Below are 20,952 nucleotides of genomic sequence, written 5' to 3' on the forward strand. Positions count from 1 at the left end.
GCACGGTAAACTATTTTTATTGTAAACAAGACAGAAATGTTGCATTACAACCCCCCAACACAGTTATTTGTTAACCACTTCCAGCAGTGCTGTCATAAATAATGGTGTGGTGGATAATGCATGTAAATGTTGCTTGTTCCTTTATTATTTGAAATCATTTCAGATACTTTTGTTGCTCCCAAAACTCAGTGGCATGTGTTATGATGTCGATATCCCGGTGGTCTTGTTGGACAACTGACGCCAGCAAACGTACAATTGCAGTGGACTAAAATACATTTACTTTTACAATATTTACGTTTTATAAAGGACACATAAAAAATAAAAAATGGACAACATAAAAAACTGAACATAACAAAAAAAACAAAACAATTTTCACCCAGAAAGTTCAATGAACACCTTATAAATTGGGGGAAACGACACTCGGTGAATTGTTATCTCTTATATTTTGAAAGTTACAACCGGAAATCGCATTTTCAGGCTGACTTGACGCTAATTGTCCAAAGACGGAGGGCGAGGAGTGTTCTGCTTTAGCAGCTTTTCTCTCCTCTGTGGCCACTTTCTTTGTGGTTGTTGTTCATGCTGTGTTTAGATATTAGTATAAGCGGTACGTTTTTATACCTCATAAAGTTTTCGTGCTCATAAGTTAAGTTTACCAGTCTGTAGGCTGCTTTTTTTGAACAACGGTAGCATTTTTTTTTTACGTTATTGAGACCTTCCCAGATAGAACGATGAGACCGAGCGCAGTCGGATTTTATTTGCGGTATTTATTTTATCGCCGGGAAAACGAGGAAAGAACATGAGTCCTGCTTATACTTTGGTAAGTAGTATGGATTCTATCACATCTACCCATCTTTCTATCTTTACACTTACTTCACAGCTTATATATCACTTTCTCGTAGAAAACCCTAGTTAAAATGTTCAAGGAGCTCTGTTTCTGCATTCAGTGATATCGTTAGCTAATAGCTGGCCGTAAAATTTATAGCTCTCCCACACTTCTCCAATCCTTGTGCTTTCTTCATATGGTGACAAGTCAACACCAAACGCCACTGAAACTATGGCAAGTTTAACCTGACGGTATTATGTATAGCTATTATCACGTTTTAATGTAAGTATCAATACTTTTTCTGGTTCAGTAAGTCCCTTTCTTCAACTCGGCATGCATCCAATAAATTATTTTTATTATTTTTCTTCTTTTCGTTTATTACACTGTACGATTTCGCTGGTGACTAAAACGTTATTCCTGTATTGCTGTTCCAGCCGGCGGTTTAACAGGTTTCACCATAACGAGTCCGTTAAGTTTCCAAGTTTCAGTTCTTTGCAAGGGCGGGGTGACATTTTTTTATTATTTATTTATTTATTTATTTATTTTTACAGTTGTTGTTGTTGTTTTTTTAAAACATGAGCCTAGTTTCCTTTCACTCAGTCCGCATGCATTCCTGCTAATCTCCAGTTTATCTCCGTTTATCTGGACATAGTAACTATTCATAACAGAAAATATGGAGGCAATTCAGGTCATAGAGCTCCCAAAGGTCTCTGTCCTTTAAGGCTGTAAAATGCTCTATGAAAATCATTTGTCTGCTTTGCCAAATATATAGGAAAATCAACTTGGTTAATTGATAACTGTCAAGACAAAGCCTCTTCGATATTCATGTGCCACTCAAGGTGTTATCACTGTGGTATTGTGAAGTAATGATGTTTAGATTGTTTATCTGCCTCAGTCTGTGTTTATGAGAGGATTTGGACTGTTTTGGCACAGCTAGCAGCAACAACTTGACACAAAACACCTCATGAAAGCTGTTTGTCTGTCACTCCCTCATTGGAGATGTGGAAATGAATGCCTCTGTACCCCGCTGACTGCTGAAGGATCAGTCGTTTTAAGGTACTTTATCTTGCTCTGTCCTTTTATGTTGGTGTAAAGCAAACCTGCATTTTTCTTTTATTATACTCCCGACTGCCACTGCTGGTGATAAACTACAGTTGTACAATACCTCACCTCCAACATGTCATGTCATGCCACACGTCTCTGCAGGGCGTGTTGTGGCGGTTTTGAAGCTGCAATTAGGTTTAATTTAGTTGCCAACTGATGACTGGGTTCTCCAAGCTTTGTGTGTCCCCTGTCTAGTTTCTACATGGATGACTCAGTGAGTTTCACTAAAATAATGCTGGGATGCCACTCTGTAAAGCTGAACGCCTTATTAAAACGTTCATTTTGACTTTGCCTCTGGCTTTTCTACACAACAATGTACAGTTCACTGCTTTGGGACTAATATTTGATTTTAACTGAATACCATGGAAAAGAGGGAAGCTCCCATTTTGATATGTTTCACAGTGTTACTGTAAGTGGCCAGTGGCTGATATATTTCTGGATTTCTTGTATTTCCAAGTCAGTGTTTGAATATAGATGATCTAAACATAGCTTAAACCAGTGGTTGGGTGAAAATCTTTCTGCACCATAATTATGGACACTGCTGATCCTTCTTCCTGCAGCTCAGGAAACGCAACTCATGTCTTCCTGTACTACATACCGCACACAGACGAATAAGTGCAAGTGGGTCAGTTCGGGAGCTGCATTGTCATTGCATGGTCTGGCTATGATGGAGCAGCATTCCACTACAAACATACGTTTAATTTGGGTCAAACGCAGACAAAGGTGTCATTTGCAAGACTGAGTGACTGTCCGACTGTCTATAGCTGAATCTATTTACTGACCCTCCTCCTCTCCATCTGCAGGAATGCAGCTCATAGTCATCATGAACTATGCTGTGGAATTTTACCATGTCTCCCCTTCTTGATCCTCATGTGCGACGTGTCCAAATAGTTTGGTTCCAGCGAAGCAGGAGCAAGAGACTTCAGCAATCATGTTGATGCCGGCTAAGGATATATAAATCAGACTGAGTGCATTGCAAAACAATCGCAGACATCAAATCTGTGCATGTTTGACAACATGTGATTTTTAGTTTAAAGTGCATATAGCAAAGGCCGCAGTTATTTAGAATATGTTGTCTTATATCTTTTTATTTTTTGTGTCTGATAAATAGTTAAACCACGTGAGGAACGCCTAATCTAGAGCTCGACCACATGTGGATAGGTGGGGTTAAAATGCTCCCCGTCATCAATTGTCGTTGGCTCTTTATGCAAGAAATGAGATTCGTGTGTTTTTCCGTGTCTCAAACGCTTCATGAAATCGCATAGACCAGGGGTCCCCAATCCCAGTCCACGAGGGCCGGTGTCCCTGTAGGGTCAACACACCTGAATCACATGATTAGTTCATTACCAGGCCTCTGGAGAACTTCAAAACATGTTTAGAAGGTAATTTATCCATTTAAATTTAAATCAGCTGTGATGGATCAAGGACACATCTAAAACCTGCAGGGACACCGGCCCTCGTGGACTGGGATTGGCGACCCCTGGCATAGACGGTCTTCCCCCATACCATTTAAAGACAGCCTTTCAAATGAGGTGCATTTGATTTGCTGTACTACAGGTGTTTTTGTATTTGACCAGCTATAAGGAGGCCTAGGAAGAAGGCATCACAGAAATCTCCTAGGCCTAGAAGAATTTTTTATTTTTTTGGGGGGGGGGGGGGGGGGGGGGGTCACTGCACACATACATAGTAGTGTATGTGTCACTGTCACTGTCTTTACTTTTTTTCTCTTTTTTTACTAGGTTTATTTTCAGAAACCAGCATTCACATGAGTATGTTCTTGTCTTCACCTTTGGATGCATGCTGTTTCAGGGGAAAGATTTCCCTTGGGGTTTTGTTTCTCTGATCCTACAGTGTGCACTGTGCTCTTTGGATGTGATTTAATTGTACTGATAAGTAATTTTAGTCTGTCATCTTCTTTTTAGGTTGTTTTATAAAATGAGACAAGAGGAAAACGATCCTCTGCCACCACACAACGACATGAAGACAGAACAGAACCAACAATAAACTTTGTGGCTCTTTTGATTTTGATTACAGTTTATGGATAATTAACAATAAGTAGATTCTGTCTGTTGTGGGGAAATACTTGATACATTTACCTATGGAGGATTCGCGATGAGCTGACACAATATGCTGGCTCTAAGAGCGGAGCAGGTCAGACGTGGGGTTGGTGAGGTTGTGCTGCAGAATGAGGCTCCCACAGCCAAGCAAGGACGGCCACCATTGAGGATACCTTCTCACAAGCAAGTCATTAACATCAAGGAGAAGATCTCCCAGTGGGAAGGCCGCAGTCAGCAGAGCAGTGGCCATGATACTGGAGTGAAAGTACATCCTCTGACTGTATCTCGGACTCTGTCTGGAGATCTCCTAGGCAATGGTTGTCCAAACGAGAGCTGGAGAGGCGGTCTTCATGCAAAAGCCGACGTCTCAAAAAGAAATAACTCGGAATTTGATTTTCAGGAATCCCCAGCACAGGCTGGACACAGTGTGGGTGGCAGGAAGTCAGAACCGGTGCGTAGTGGTTCCAGTGAATTATTAGCCACGTCGCCAGGAAATAAAACATTTTCAACGCAAATACTTGCATCTCCCAAAGTGGAGGCTACAGATAAACGAATCATTACTGCCAACGGTGACCAAAAAATAGGTCGTATCTTGGATGCTGAAGTAGTTTCTAAACCTCTACCTCTGTCAACTGATGATCCAGAAGACAACATGCCTGCTGGTAACTTCTACACTTCCCGGGGTTTCTGGCGGAAGCTTGAGGGAAACCGACTGCTCTGGGAGAAAGGCAGAGGATCATCAGGTGAAGCTAATCCCCCTCCTAAACCTCAGCGGACATTCCAGTATCGGGGAACCAAGAACAGTAACAACACAGGGTACATGGTACAATGGGACAGAGGGTCCTCTCATAACAATCACTCCAACACGAGAACCAGGAGGGTAGCTCAACCACCCAACTTCCCACCTCCTCCGTGTCCAGTTGGAAAGAGTGAAGGACTTTCAAGACATAAAAAGAACAGGTCAGTAAGTGCACAAAAAGAAAAGCATAAATAATCATAGAGTACTTGTTAAAAGTAAAGTAGAATGGAACTGTTGCAGCACTTTCTTTGATATAAACTATAGTAGAAAGGTTTACTGAACAGTTACAGTATATGTAGAGCAGTTTTGGGGTGGGGAGGGTACTGTCAGAGTCTGATTGCTGGCTGGGGTCCTGGTGTGATGTCACATGATATCTGGCAGCATTGTCGTCTATTGTCTAGAAATGGCCTAGTTCCTGAGCAGCCATGGGTCCAGGGTCATCTTCATCGGGCACACACACACAGTCCCTCTTTCATTATTTTAAAGGCAGAGTAAAACAAGACTAAACTGTGTCACATGCTTATATTATCTGTAGTCCTGTGAAAACCATTGCTTTTGACACATAAAAAGCAAACATTTAATCCTTTTTAATACGGTACATACAGACAAAGATGGTAAAGAAAAGGAGTGATCAATGGTTTCAACAAAATATAAAAAAATGATTGATAGATTTTACTTCTCTGCAGATAAAGAAAGTACACCCTTTGGCCTTAGAAACTAATATACCTTGCTGACAATTTGTTATCATGTAAAATATCTGAAGTTGTGTGTGGGTTATCCTGCGTGCACAATATTTCAGTGTTATTCAAATCTGACTTGGCCATTCCACCTGAAGCTGGTGCTGTCCTTCTGACAGTAGAACCGCACACTTTGACACCAGCATTTGAAATGATTACAATACCAGTCAGCACTTTGGATGGACTTTTGACTGGTGCTGTCCCTGCAGATCCTGTAATATAATTTTTGTTTCTGATGACCTTTTATTGCATCAAAGGCTCTACTGGCTGAATTTCCTGGATTGGCCAGTCATAGAAAACTGGCAGATGTTTATAATACATGCAGTGTAAAATATTAATAATAGACTCGGGCATTTTGAAGACTTTAAAGAGGTTTTTAGACGGTGAATAATGGTAAAATATACTTGAGTGTAAAAGAGAACTTGATACTTGGACCATATGTTGTTGTTTTTTTAAAAAGGTTCTAATTATTGGCCTCTAATCAGGATCCATTAATTCTAATTTCATACATTTGACAGTATAATGAATAATGGGGTATATTTCCTACTCTATTGTTGAAATATAAAGATACAAACATAGGTAGGTGTAGGTGTTATTGATTGCAGTGCCTTTATCATTAGGTACCCTTTCAAAGAGGACGAAAGTTTGCTTGTCCAATAGATTAAAAAGTTTGAATGGTTATTTTTTTCACATGTAGGTAGAGAAAGTCTGTTTCCCCTCTGTTAGAGCACAGGACAGGATGTTTCATAAACTGTAAAACAGAGTTTCACAAACTACTAATTGTGCAATATTTTTGTTGTTACGTATTGTAGGCAATGTAATCAACCTTTTTAGTTTATGCCAGTAGCTCGATTCGGAGTCTTCCTGTCATGTCTGCACACAGGTAGCACAGGGCTTCTTGTTTACCATCTTTAGAGGAAGCTTTCATTTAAGCTTGTACATTATGAAGTATCTGCACCTGGCCAGGTATTTTATCACGTGAACTTTAGTAACATCGCAGTTTCAGTTTCTGCACTCAGACAGACTGTCCATTTCCATATTTCTGTACTGTCTGTGACACAGAAAAACTGTTACCATATTGCAACTTCTCTATCATGCGCTCAGTCATTTCCTTCCATGATGATTATTCTCTCTCTCCCTGCACTATCTCCTTGTTTTTCTGGGTTTCATATCAACAAGGCATTTTGTTGTCGGGTAATGGCTAAACATACAACAATAGAGTGAACAGTATAATGGTTATCTTTAGGTCAACAGCCTTTCTCACTGCCATCGCTTCTCTCCCTGTCACAGGAAGTCCTTTGAGTATGAGGATGCATCACGCCTGACGGCAGAGCAAGGCCCTCGGGCAGATGATGCCCTTTACCATGCCTACTCTGATGACAATATTTACGAGGACATCGTCTGTAAGTCCTATTCCCAATGTGGAGCTGATTTTGAATGAACTTCCAGAGCTTCTGATTTATCTGGCTGTTAGCACAAAAGACAAAGACAGGAAATCATAAAGACTCCTGGGTACCTGTCGCTGGGTTGATGTAAATTTCAGTATTCTCAGTTAGGATTTGGCTTATTGTTGTATAATCCGAATCAGAATCAGAATACTTTATTGATCCCTGGGGGAAAATATTTTTTTGTTACAGTGCTCCATTATAAACCAACATTAACAAGACAGACAATACGCTAACTAAGAATAGTATACTAAGTATACTATTCTTAGTATAGTATACTTAGTAGTACTAAGCATACTATACTTAGTACTACTTAGTAGTACTAAGTATAGCAGCTCAACTGATGATGTTTCCTTTTCCTGATTGCCCACAGATTTCCTACAGTTACTAGAATTATTCCTCATGTTCACGATGGAAAAACATGCTGTGACTAGTGGGATCAGACATAACACCTATTCACAATATGTAGTGTCTGTAAATGTGGCCTAGCTGTTTGATACAAGTGTATAATAATAGCTTTTGCATTGCAATGTCACAAATTCAGTATTTCACAGCACTTGGCAGATAGGTGCTACCATGCATTTTAAACAATTTGTTGTAGTTTCAGCAAATTTAGGCTGTCTCAGTTGCTTCTATGTCTTGAAGACGTCCAGGCATGCTGTCTAATCCTTCCCATCACTCTACCTTACCCTCAGGTGATGTGACCAGAGATAACCCCTATGAGGATGTCAAGCTATCTCCAATGTGTATCCCTATTGCAAGGCCTCTCCCAAAGGTAATGGATAACATTCCATGTATGTCCCGCTTTAATAGTACAGGAGTATTTTTATTAGTTATGCATCAATGTAACAAATGTGTCAACCTGAGAAACAAAGGAAGAAGGAATTATTGTAGTTTGATACCAAGTAATTATCTGAAACTGAGCATTAACTTAGCACTTCTTTTGTTCCAGTTGCCTTCTAAACCCCAAACGTTATACAGGTATGCTAGTAAAGTGGACAGGAAGGTGTTCCAAGCTGTGTCCAAATCTTCAACCATTGCAGACACTCCCAAACCAGCTGCACCACGGCGTGGAAGCACTCAGAAAATACACAGGATACCCCAGGTATATTTGCACATACAATTGAATTTGATACTATGGCTGGCTGACAGCATTTTTGGTGCCCATTTCCATGTGACCTGTGACTGACAGAGTGGCAGTGAATGATGATTCATGTTTTACGTAGAACAGAAAAGGAGGCGGTTACTTGTTGAACAGGAAGAAGCTGATGCTGAAAATAATAGATAGTGTTGGAGCAGTATGTGTAAACACTTTGTGTAAATTCAGACAGAAGAGTATTACGGACATCTAACCCATGGCTGTGGAAAGGTTTTGGACAGGGACAGACTTTACTGACAAGGTAAAGAGGGAAAAAAGCGTTTTTTAAAATATATTTGTAGAAAAAAGAGGTTATGGCTTAAAAAACCCAATGTGACCCAAGTACCATGAGTTTGAGCTAGTTTGAAAAAGCCCGTCATGTTGATTTTGATTGTTTTTAGGAAGAGACCATTGTGTAACTTTTCAATAGTGTAAAATGAATATCTGAAACTGTAGTAATAATGAAATATTGAGTGAGTTGAGTATTCTTAAATATTTTAGACAAACCGCTTTTGGGAACTCTTTGAATATATTAAAAATACACATTTAGATCTTGACAATAACTCATTTATTATGTATTGTTCTGCTTCAAAACAGTGCTGTTATGGTTAGTTAGACATGTTACTTGTCATTGCCATACGAGTTTGTTTCCTCAATTGGCAGCGCTTCTTTTAAAAACAAAGTTTAAGCTTCCCGCTCTATGTTCTTTTAGAAAGAACAACAAGGGTATGGGGTTTTAAAAAAAAGAAGAAAAAAATGCTGAAAATCTGTAATATAATTATGTATTTAGTAGCTGTTAGTGGCTATATATCATAATTCCATGTAATCAGGATTCTGCAATGGCTCTAAAATTATGGGGCTGACAAGCACCTGTGCTTCTACTACATAGTATGTCAACAAAATCGAGACGATCTTTGATGACAAGCGAGGGAGGAAGAGAGTGAAGAACCAAGGAGTCACCGTGCGAGGTGAGACACAAACACATAGTGGCAGATCCACATCAACACATCAAGATTAAGTTGAGCCTCTTGGTGGAAATACCCATCTTTTGATGATACACATAAGGCCAGTCGCAGTCGGCAATGAAATGAAATTATGAAACAAAGACTTGCTGTCTGCATCTGATTATGCAAGTTTTCCCCATTCCTCTGCTTCTCACTAATCTATCCCTCCTCCTCCAATTTATATAAGCAGAGGAGACCAGCGGGACTGAGAGCGACCCTGAGGACGGCACCAAAGGTATAACAAACGTACAGAATCTTTCACTTTATGCTAGTTCTGGGTAAAGTTTACAGGTAGATAACTTTATATGGAGTAAATACTATTAGTTCCTAAAAATGAAAGTATAAATCCAGTGCTACGGTAAAACGAGAAGATAAAAACATCATATACTGTATAGTGTTAGTGTTAAATGATCACACCAAACATCTCCAAAGTTTTTAATTAGGAGCTCAACTAATGTTTAAAGGATAAGTCATTCATTAGAAAGATGGAGCTAAAACAGCTTGTTTCAGGCAGTGAATGAAATAAGTTGAATCAAGGCTCAGCATAAGATAAAAAGGATTCTTTATTTAGTGTGAATCATGCAACGCTGTAGTAGAGTTGAAGAATAAAAAGCAGAGTTAGAAATTAGCATGATAGGTCATCATTGAGCAACCTTAAAGCAGTCAGTGTTATAGCTACAGTTTTACATTATATAGACATTAAGAAGACCTTTTATTGCTTCTCTGTGCTGGTTGGGATTTTTCCCAGGATAAACATGACTGTATTGTGTCACTGTGTGGTGTTGAACAGGCTCCAGGAGATCAGTTTACATCCAGTCTACATTGAAACGAAGGCCAGGCTACCGCACCCTGGAGAGAGACCTGATCCAGATGCAGCAGCAGCAGCTTTTCCAGATCTTTGTGGTGGTGTCACTAAGAAAAAGCTCCCAAGAAAACACCTACTCCCCTGAAATTACACAACAGTTCCCCAAAATGGTTAGCAGTCTGCACAACTCTGCTTTGTTCATATTGCATGAATTGATGTCATTTGTGACAATTTCACAACTAAATTGTAATCTTGTTTGGTGATATTAAGGGATTCTCATTGTACATAACAAAAAATCCTTTTGAGAATTTGTATACGGGGAATTTCCCAGGCTGATATAAGGCTTCTCAGATGGACTCTTTTGATGTGTTTTTCCAGATTTGGGTATATATTTGCATTTTTCTCCCTGGAATATAAAAGAAATGATCTCTTTAGGTGCATTCGACCACATACTTGAGACTGTGCATGTTTGTTGATTTTTAAAAAATTATTATTATTATTATTATTATTATTATTTATTTATTTATTTTAATTTACAGGAAACTTTTAACACTTTTAATTTTTGGTGGTTTTTTTTGTTTGTTTTATTGATTTTATTGGATCTCTGGGAATCGACTGGCCTGTAGTAGCCTTGAGTTTTTCTCTTTCAGTTTGAGAAGTCGTCCCGGCTTTCTAAAGAAGCTGAGGATCAGCTGAAGGTGATCCCAAGGTTCTGCTTCCCTGATTCTCAGGACTGGAAACCTTCTGCACTGATGCCTAGGTCAGCTTAAACACAACAACAATGTTTTAACACCATGCCTGATGTATGCTGTGTCACAGCAAAGCTAAGCCAGTGATGTAATGGTAACATGAGACTGTATTATTTCTTCATCTTCCTTTCATTTTCTTTGTGTTGGAGTCCTTTTGTTGACTTTGTATTGTTCAGCGTTCTTATTTATGCCATGTTTATTACCCCATTTCCTCTTTTTCTATTAATATCTCCAGCTATTAGTTGTAACCCATAAATCACTGTTGCAATCACTTAAATTCCCCACAGGGATGATTAAAGTTTTGTCTGATCTAATTAAATTGGAGTGCTAAGGGGAATTGGGCATGCATTTTGTCTGTGCGGTTCATTGTTGTAATGAGGGTTACAACAGAACTTGCACTCCCTTCCTGCCTCTAAAATATGCATCTGTGCCAATACAAACTACCAGACGACAAATATGTACATGTACATATTTTCTGTTCTGTCTGTCTTTATTTAGTGTAGTGTTTTTCCTGTTTAATTAATTGTAATGAAATGATTCCATAATGAAATCATTCATATCAAGCCAGCTCTTTTCCCACCAATTTTTATACATGGAACATCATGGTTAAATTACCTCGGATAAATAGCATTATCTGTGTTTGCGTTGACAGCGAGACGTTTTCCTTTGTCCTGACTGGAGAAGATGGCAGCCGCTGGTTTTGTTACTGCCGTAAGATCCTGGTGAGCATTTGACTCAAATGTTCTTGTGTGTGTGTGTGTGTGTGTGTGTCATGATATGGCAGCCTGCCCTGTGCTTACTCAACATCTCTTAGGAGATGTGAGTCACAGACCATAAACCACTTCTGTATTAATGACAGAGAGCAAGAAGAATTTCATCATGTTCCCTTTTCCTTAGCCTGAGAAGGGTTCAGTTTTGTATGTTGAAATTATGACAAGTGTTGTGCTTTTCTTTTGCTTTGTTACTGCTATTGCAGTTGTCTTGTTAAGATGTCTGCGATAAACTTTGTTGTTGGGTAGTACAGACAGATCTAGGCCACATCTAATGTGGAGAGTTTTATATTTTGTTTTTCTCAACTCGCACAACTTAGAGAGCTTTTTCAGTTTTGCTGTTTCTCCAGACGCTGCTTCAGATACTGTGTCATTAACATCTATTTGAATTTCACTTCATTAACCTGCAGGTTATTTTCTTGATTAATCCAGTAATTGTGTTTGTAACATGGCGGAAACCATTGCAAAGTGTCTGCTGTAAATCCCCAAAGCATAAAACTCATGCTCAGATTACTTGTGGCGCCCAGTTTTCCTGCACTTAGAAATCTTCAATTTGCAGTTAGAGAATAACTTCATATGACTGCTTTCATAACAACAAAACGGTCCAGTCATGATTACAAAGAATCTCAATAGGATTTAATCCAATTTACCGGTACACCAAGTGATCACTTCATGGGTCTGCACCCAAATTATGCTCCAGCTTGCTTTTGTCATTTTTATGGCCTATATTCTGTGGATTGTGATGGATCCTGATCCAGATTAGCTTTATGTCATTGATATTCTACTTAAATTTTATTGTCCAAGCACAGTTTTTTTGCAGATTTTTCAGGTTTTTTTATAGTTTCAACATTGGATGTTACATCTAATGAAGAGGACATGGGGGGAAAAAACTGATGCCACTATGAAAAACATGGATAGGGACTTTATGACTTTTAGGATTTTCTACTCCTGCCATTTTAGAGACTGAGAGAGATATGCCGTGTTTAATGGTGTTGTAATGACATCTCTGTTTCTTCCTTTTTATCATTTGAAACTGTCTCTTTAAGCCCAGTGGAAAGGGGAAGAGACTTCCTGAGGTGCACTGTATTGTCAGCAAGCTGGGCTGTTTCAATCTTTTTGCAAAGGTAAAGACACAACACATGTGCACACATATTTCTGCTGATAGAACTTTTTACTGCGACATGAAAAGAGCTGGATCGACTACAGTTTAGTGCTAATCCCCTGAACATTGTGAAACCCGCTGCCTTAAAACTGCATGTTTAAAGATAGGATGAGGGTGCACTAGAAGATAATCCTGAGGAGTCACTGGGTGTGGGGTTCTTTCCCAAAAGGAAATCGTATGCATGTAACTGTGTCTCATCCATCCTTCAGCTGGCCTGAGGGAAATTAACAACCAGTAGTGTGCTCTGAAGGAAAACCCCATCTGCATGCAAAAATTGATTCATCTGGCTTTGTCTGACCAGATTCTGGAAGAGGTGGAGAGGCGCAGAGAAATATCTCCGGCTCTCGTGTACCCTTTTATGCGTACTGTGATGGAAGCTCCTTTTCCAGCCCCTGGACGCACAGTTACCGTTAAGAGCTTCGTCCCAGGCGCTGGGAGTGAGGTAAGCCTGAAACCAAAAGAGGAAATGTTAATTAGTAGTTTTGCTCCTTCTAGCCACTCCCTTCTGCAAACTCAGAATGACTCAAAATTTTAGGGTATTTGTGAAAACAATAGGGCTCAGCCATGCTGCAACATATATATGTGTTTTTAAACACTGACAGCAAACTGTTTGATCACTTCTGTTTTACAGAGTCAAAATATGCAAAGTAAGGATCCTTTCCAGTAAAACTCAGGGAGTGTGGCAAAGTCAAAGCCTTACATTTGGAAGTCCTAGATTTAAAACCTATATCTAAAGTCCCCATCTATCATTTGACCATTGACTATAACCTCTTAAAATTCAAGAGCTCAGCATCATATTCAGTTCATTTCAACACCGTTTTACTTATATAGCGAAATCACAACAGTTGCCTCAACGTGCTCAAGTTGAAGATCCTACTATAATGGAGAAAAAACCCCAATAATCATATTTTACTCCCTGCGACCAAGCACTTGAAAACAGTGGGAAGAATGAAAACTCCCTTTTAACAGGAAGAAACCTCAGGCAGAGCGTGGCTCAGGGAGGGGCGGCCATCTGCCCTGACCAGTTGGGGATGAGGGGAGAGAGTCAGGACAAAAAACACACTTATCTCCCCAGGTGCTTTTTATGCTTTTGTTTGGCATACCCACATGGAAAAACTTGTATCGGAGGAATTACAAGGCTGAAATGCACGTATCAGATTTCATTCTTTAAAAAAAAAGAAAAACAACCTCTAGTTCCCGGAATTATGTTTATTCGATATGTGGCTAGAACAGAACAAAACCCCTGGCTCTAATCATTCATAAGTCTCTGGTGATCTGGCAGATGTTAAAAGATCGAACAACATGAACATGGGTATTCAGCATCCTAAAAGGCTTAGTTTTGCATAAACATTTCAGCCATTCATACACACTGTCAACAACTACAATTTATATTTAGCCTGACTGAGTGTGCTCTCATTGCTTTGCAAGGAACTGACTTTATGCCGACCTGTGGACTCCAGACTGGAGCATGTGGACTTTGACAGTCTGCTGGAATGTCTCAGTGTCACAAAACTCCTGCAGGTTTTCGCCTCCCTTCTGCTCGAGAGGAGGGTCATCTTTGTCGCTGACAAACTCAGGTATGATGTAGTAGCATGCATCTCACAGCAGGACCAGTCAGGCATTGATGGCTATAATACAGCAATATAGTGGGTAATTCGCTCCACCATGATATATGCCTTTGTAAGTTTGCATTGTTATGTCAAACTTCTAACAGTTCCTGTTAAAGCTGAGCACCTGTTTCAAAAAGTTGTGAGAACATTAGGTGATACAGGATGTAACACCGATTTCTGTCCAACATTGGTTTGGCTTTTGTTCACACCAAGTAGTTCATATGCTGCCCGGATCATGCATGATCCACTCTAGTTTGTCTGTGCTCAGGCTGACATGGAGGCTTCTTTTAACATCATTTGTATCCTTGTAGGATAACTAAAAATTGCTACATACACAAAACAGCTCAAAACAAGTCACACTGAATACAATTTTGAGCTGCTCAATTGTGAGGAAAGACAGAATACTCAGATGCTACATTTAGAGAGCAGAGTGGGATATAGAGAGCAAAAGAGACAAACTCGAAACTAATCAGACCTGGAACTTCAAGCATATGACTGGTATGTGTACAACCTTAGTGCAGAGTTATATGCCAATACCCGAGCAATGCTGCACCAATGTGTTTCTCTGATCCAGTTACCATAACTCACTTTTACTCTAGCCAAATAACCAAAAAGTAATATAGAAATGCTAACACTGGGTATAAATAACACATTGCACATGGTGAAATTAACTGTTTTTTACATCATTTAAGTAACATCTGTGAGCTGCTTGTTACACTGAGCTTAAAAAATAGAGACTGCCACATTAGAGAAAGTGACACAGTCTAAAATTAATTAAGAAAAATCAAAAGATCACATACACTAAATTACTAATTAAAAGTTTCTAATAGCATGGCAAGCAATTACTGCTCTGTTAAGTGCTCTAAAAGTGACTGATGGTAATTAGAAAGTTATTAAATGTAGATCGTAAGTAAATGTCCATGAGAAATTTTTTTAAATTTCTTTTCCAAGTAGCTTTATTTGAAATTTGGCTTTTTGCTAAGAGCAGCTGAAAATGTTGGGGGAAATTAGCGATTCACCTTTTAAAGATTGAATATCTTAGTGAGGCTACAGATACTGTTTGAAAAACACAAAAAAGGCTCTTTGGCAAAACCAAGAAAATGTTAGCTGTAGAAGTTGAGCAACCAGGTGAAAGCGGAGGAGGATTTTCACAGCACGCATGCAACTTTCTGTAAAGGGACGAGGAGTGTCAGCAGGAGTAGCAGTGACTGCTGAACTAAGAGGATTAACATAGATCAGTTGCATTGAGAGAATCCTTTGATACTTAAGGCGTTTTGCTGAAAGCTCTTACAGTTTATTGTGAGTGTTTGGTGGAAAAATAATACATGTGGCCATCCTCTATCTTTAGGGAGCCATGATTGATATCTCAGTGTCATGTGATCTGTGTGGGAATTGCATGAATAGTGTTTTGATAAACCTCATCTCTCATCTAATCTCTTCACTGCAGTGTGCTGTCACGCTGCAGCCACGCAGCCTTGGCGCTGCTCTACCCGTTTACTTGGCAGCACACCTTCGTGCCGGTGTTACCAGCCAGCATGCTGGACATCAGCTGTTCCCCCACCCCATTCCTTATTGGGGTGCTGGCACCCTGCCTGCCACAGGTGCTGGAGCTTCCCATTGAAGAGGTCTGTAAAAATAATTTTGAAAACAATTAGAGCTTTAAAAAGACAGTCCTGCCTGTGTAATGGTTTATTGGCTGTATATTCACTCCACGCATGCTGTTGCTTCCACTGTGCAGCAGCACACTGTAACTCACACTCACTGGACCTTTATATAACTCTTATTACACAATTGTTAAGTCTTACAGTTAGTAACTGTCAATTCTTCTTCTTGCTGTCTTCCCAGGTGCTCATAGTGGATCTGTGTGCAAACAAGTTTGTCATTCAGGTGTGTACACACAACGTATAATGGGAATGATAGGTGTGGTCTCAGTCAAAAAGATGGCTTTGCCTACACTTGTCCCTCGGTAGCATGCTGAATATTTTGAGAGTGACAAATTATATGGGATGTAAGCCCAGAACATAGTCCTGTCACAATCAAAACATTAAGGCTGATTCAGTGCTGCAATTTTGTCAGTTAACAGTAAGTCTTTTCAGTCATTGACCGACTTTTGTGTGGTTGTGCTCATTATATTAGTATACACATAATGAGTAATTCTAGAAACATCCCTCCATTCAGTTTGAATTTATGAATAAAGGGCTAAAAATCTTTGACTTGCACAGTGTGGGCTGGAGGCATTCTGCTCCTTTGGCCTGTTGCATTCTTGCACATTAAACAGTAAATGGCTACATTTCCCAGTACAGAGTGCTTTTGAAGTTTAACACTGGGTCTTGGGTTTTAAATCTAGTGCATGAAAAAACAATGTGATCAAAGCACCAAATATAATTATTTAGTTTGTCACAGCAAAAATTGAAAACACGAGTGACATTTGATGTTTTTATATTGAGGCTACTATAGATATTAACTATGAGACAATGTGACGGATTAAATGCATGCTTAGAAACTGCATCATGTGACTGCTGTTGACCCTTCTTGTGATGTGTGACAGCTGGGCGACGAGGACTGCATTCTGCCCAGTAAACTCCAGGCGGCGTTGCAGCAGATCCTGGAGGAGAGGCAAGATATTCTGAGAGAAGAAAATGGAAACACGTGTGGAGGTTGGTGGAACAGACGCGAAGAACACAAGATTTATCTACAAAACAGTCTCGCTATCACAAGATGAAGTTCCATTTTTAAAGTGACGATGAGAAGAATATTTGCTGGCATCAGTTTTCATCATAGCATATCAGTGTGTCCTTTTGTTCTGCCAGCTAAATCTGGCTGTGCAGAAATGAGCTGCAAATGTCAGCAGCACAGCAGGGCAAACCTACTGCAGATCAATGCACATTCTGTTTTCTGCTCATTAGTTCCAGTTGTGTGATTACAAATCTTTAACCAGATTTGTGTTGATGACCCCCTTGTTGTTGTTCTTTTTTTCATGTAATCATAGGCTTTTAGCATTTCATTAAGTATTAACCTTACTGCTGTGCTAACATTTTCCTTATTTAATCATTCAGACCAGCAAACTGATTTGAGCTCCTTGATGTCGGAGGCGTTTGTGCGATTGTTCGTGGAGCTAGTGGGACACTATCCACTCCACATGGTCGAGTCCCCCAATGGCAACAAGGAGCTCCAGCGGGACAGTTTCCGCAAATCTCATCCCTCTCGGGGAGTCCGGCAGTTCCTGCAGCTCTTCATGGACACTCAGATGTTTGCTGGTTTCATTCAGGACAAGGAGCTGCGCAAGGGAGGAGGAAGAGGTCATTTTTTTAGATGTTATGTTTTTTTCTGTTTGGGAATATTTTGTTTCCACTGTTAGAGTTCTGAAAAAAATAGGTAAAACTAAATCATGAGGCGGGAGACACTCATGCCAGCTGGAACTGTGCTCGATTTAGATTTCATTGCTTCAGAGGCTGACTTTACCTTTTAACATAATAACTGCAGAGCTGTGCCAATAAACAGCAAAATACAAAAGCAAAACAGAAATTTAGAATTCATCCAGCTTCACAGTGAAACGTAGCCAACGTTGTACATCTTGGTGGGACAGATGAATGTGAAGAATATAAAACATCATCCTGCAAGATGTTGCATAAAAGTTGAAATAAACAAGTCATTGTTTCCACATAACCGGTAAATGGATAAATAGCAGTGTTGAATCATATTAAAGCAGACATATGCATTAAATTAAATGAGTCACAACAAGCGAGCCTAAAACTGAGTGAAAACAATTTTCCCTGCATGCAAGCACTAGGGGCTGGGCGTATAAACGGACAAAAAGTATGCATAAGCCTTTTCCCACTCAATGCTATTTATAAAGATGTGCAGACCACACACATAAATTCAAACTGTGCATACGCACGTTTGATACGGTGTAAGTGAAAAATAAGGTGAGACAAACTTTGATCCTGCATGTAAAAGAGACCATGAGTATGTCAGTGTGATGGGAATAATGCACTTTTCTACTGCGTTTCTACATTTTTTGACATCTGGTCTGTGCGTAATGAGCTGTAGCATATGAAGACTGTCTAATCCTTTTTTTCTGCTACTGTCTTTCCATCTTTCCCACAGGTCTCTTTGAAACCAGAGTGGCTGAGTATCTGGATTCATGCCCTGAGCCTGAGCCAAGTGGTGTGAACAAATTTCTTAAAGGACTGGGTAAGTGTCACTCCAATAAATGTTCATTTTAAAAGGTTAGTGTTCATCACTTAATTGTTCCTCTTCTGCTTTTAGGAAACAAGATGAAGCTCCTGCAAATTAAATGAAAAAAAGGCCAACATCTCTGTAAAAGAAGGACTTTGTGATTAAAAACAGAACTCTTGTTGCTCCTGGTCTGAGAAATTTCCGTGCCTGTGAAAGAGTCTTCTGATAGAGGGTGAAAGGGACAAAGAAGACTTGATGTGGAGGAGCAGACTCATGTTATAACCATGAACTCAAGTTTGAGACCAGTGCATTTCTTACTGGGAGAAAACTGGAAAAGTGTGTGTGTGTGGGATATGGTTTTGTTTTTTAAATTTTACAAATTCTTTTGAGGACCTTAGAATCAACCGTTGTATCTTTGAGCGTGTGGTTATAACCACTATGTCCATTTACACAGAAACCTGTTTACTTGGAACTCTACTAACATTTGAATCGCATCAATCTTACATTTCAATCAAGTACTTTACATTTAAAATTTGTGTGCATGGATCCAGCCTGGTGGGTCTTTTGTGTCTTATACTTGCGCATGTAAATAACATTCTCATTGTTCCATTCCTGTCACTTGGATGTTGTGTCTGTGTTGTTTCTTCAGTTTGGGCTTAATATCTCTAAGAGAACGTTTCCGTTTTTCTAGGTTCAAACTCAATCCGATCAATTGGTCATTATATGGGTTTTTTTTTAAATTCTGTTTACTGGAATTGTAAATATTTTTTTTGACATTTTGCACATGTTCAGAACAAGTGTACAGTATTTGGAATATTTTTGTATTAAAGCATGACTTATCATACTTTTTAAATATAAGCTTCCAAGACTGTTTAATTCTCAGTTGTTTATTATACACAAACCTTTGGGTTCTACCTTAACCCTCTATAACGGACCAATTTTAAGCCATTATTTATTTATTTATTTTATCTTAGGTTGTCCGCTTCAAAATGTGAGTATAGTGAGATTATTTTTAGTTCATGTAGGTTATTCAGAAAGACCAGGAAGGGGGAAAAAAGCAGGGTATGATTGGTTGATGTAAAATAACAAAATACCCTGTTTATACAGGAAAAGACCATTTACATATGTAAATTGTAATTCTAGTGTTATCTAGTCTTTGTAGTGTCTTTATGCAAACTTTTTATATTTAAGGTTGTTGTCAGACAATTGATTTAACAGGGCAGTTGGGCAATAAGGGGCCTTGCTTTTCTAGGAACTATATTACATATAGTCAAAGCACATAGATTTTTAAAATCTTTCTGTTCTTTACACATTATTTTGCTCTTTTTTTTTCTGATCATCATATCATGTAAAATGTTTGTTCCTTTGACCTAAATTTACTCACTATATATGAAATTCACACTGATTACAAGCCTAACCTCAAAAGAGGTGAATAACATTCTTCTGCTTGTATAGAAATATAACGCAGGGTAAGACGCGTTTGCTGGGATGATACACGTGGCCTAAGAGGCAGTCGTCAGGTGAATGAAATCACGTGATGTTTTCGTGGCGAACAATAACCAGTACATCAGGATTATGACCATATGGGGGCGCTGTCTCCACGTCTTTCTACTCTAAGCTCCAACATGAAGCCTAACAGCAACGAAAGTGTCAAGTGTCTTTTCCCTATTTCAGACAAAATGTGCAAAAACCTGCCAGCAAGACACCTGATGTAAAAGATTACAGCTATTATTATAATTAAGTTTATTTTCATACATTCAGATTTTTAACTTTATAGTAAGACTGAATTGCACTCATTTGAGTTGTGCAGTGTGTAGATAAATGCTACACAGTGTCACATAGTTGTGTGATAAACTTGTCAAGAATTTAAGGTGTTGCAAGGGCTCCAAGCAACGCACCATTTACATAAATATGCAGGTCACTCGAGGCATTTCTTGTTTAAATATTTACTTGATAGTCAGTAAGAACATTGAGATTCAGCGTTCAGAGGAAAATACAGAGAAACACGTTGCTGCCCTTTTCCCATGGAATTTATGGACAATAGCAAACAAAAATCACCAGTCTTGGAATGTCCTACAGGCAAATTTACACATTGTTTTTAATCTTCCTACATCTACTGTTCAAAGACAAACGGTTTCCTTTCGCTTCACTTCACTGTAACCTACTTTTGAATATTTGTTCGTGTCTGCACGTTCCAGTGATCTACTTCCAGCAACTCAAAATCAGAGCCAATACATATAAAATAGGTCTGCAAAGATATTTTCATGTTTACAAGAAAAATGGCACTGGGATACAATATTTGATTTGAAATTTGATCTTCTAAACTCTTTCCATTATAATGTGACATATATATTAATTTTACCATTTTTTCAATTCAACTCAGTTCTATTTAATTAGATTTATATAGGCGCTATATCAAAATGACAGTCACCTTAAGGTGCGATATATAGTGTAAAGTAAAGGTCCAGTAATTAAACAGAGAAAACCCCAACAATCAGATGACCTTCTATGAGCAAGCACTTGGCGACAGTGGGAAGGAAAAGTTCCCTTTTAACAGGAAGAAACCTCTG

General features: G+C 39.1%; 1 protein-coding gene across 2 annotated transcripts; it reads left to right on the forward strand.

Moving 5' to 3' along the window:
- Nucleotides 1-488: 488 nt before the first annotated feature.
- dennd2c (DENN/MADD domain containing 2C) lies at nt 489-19,240 on the forward strand. 2 transcript variants are annotated; one of them, XM_080899746.1, is made up of 19 exons: nt 489-817; nt 3,850-4,944; nt 6,811-6,923; nt 7,661-7,740; nt 7,918-8,070; nt 8,993-9,071; nt 9,295-9,342; nt 9,898-10,082; nt 10,563-10,672; nt 11,314-11,383; nt 12,478-12,555; nt 12,895-13,035; nt 14,022-14,170; nt 15,651-15,828; nt 16,049-16,090; nt 16,752-16,860; nt 17,260-17,502; nt 18,311-18,397; nt 18,473-19,240. In XM_080899746.1, exons 2-19 carry the CDS (start codon nt 4,055-4,057, stop codon nt 18,502-18,504), a joined length of 2,787 nt encoding a protein of 928 aa, XP_080755872.1. In that variant the 5' UTR covers nt 489-817; nt 3,850-4,054; the 3' UTR covers nt 18,505-19,240. The 2 variants fall into 2 exon arrangements, with proteins under 2 accessions (XP_080755872.1, XP_080755873.1); XM_080899747.1 differs by having other exon boundaries at nt 9,298-9,342.
- Nucleotides 19,241-20,952: the final 1,712 nt, after the last annotated feature.

The sequence above is a fragment of the Rhamphochromis sp. 'chilingali' genome, assembly GCF_963969265.1.
Source record: "Rhamphochromis sp. 'chilingali' genome assembly, chromosome: 12".
Taxonomy (NCBI): domain Eukaryota; kingdom Metazoa; phylum Chordata; class Actinopteri; order Cichliformes; family Cichlidae; genus Rhamphochromis; species Rhamphochromis sp. 'chilingali'.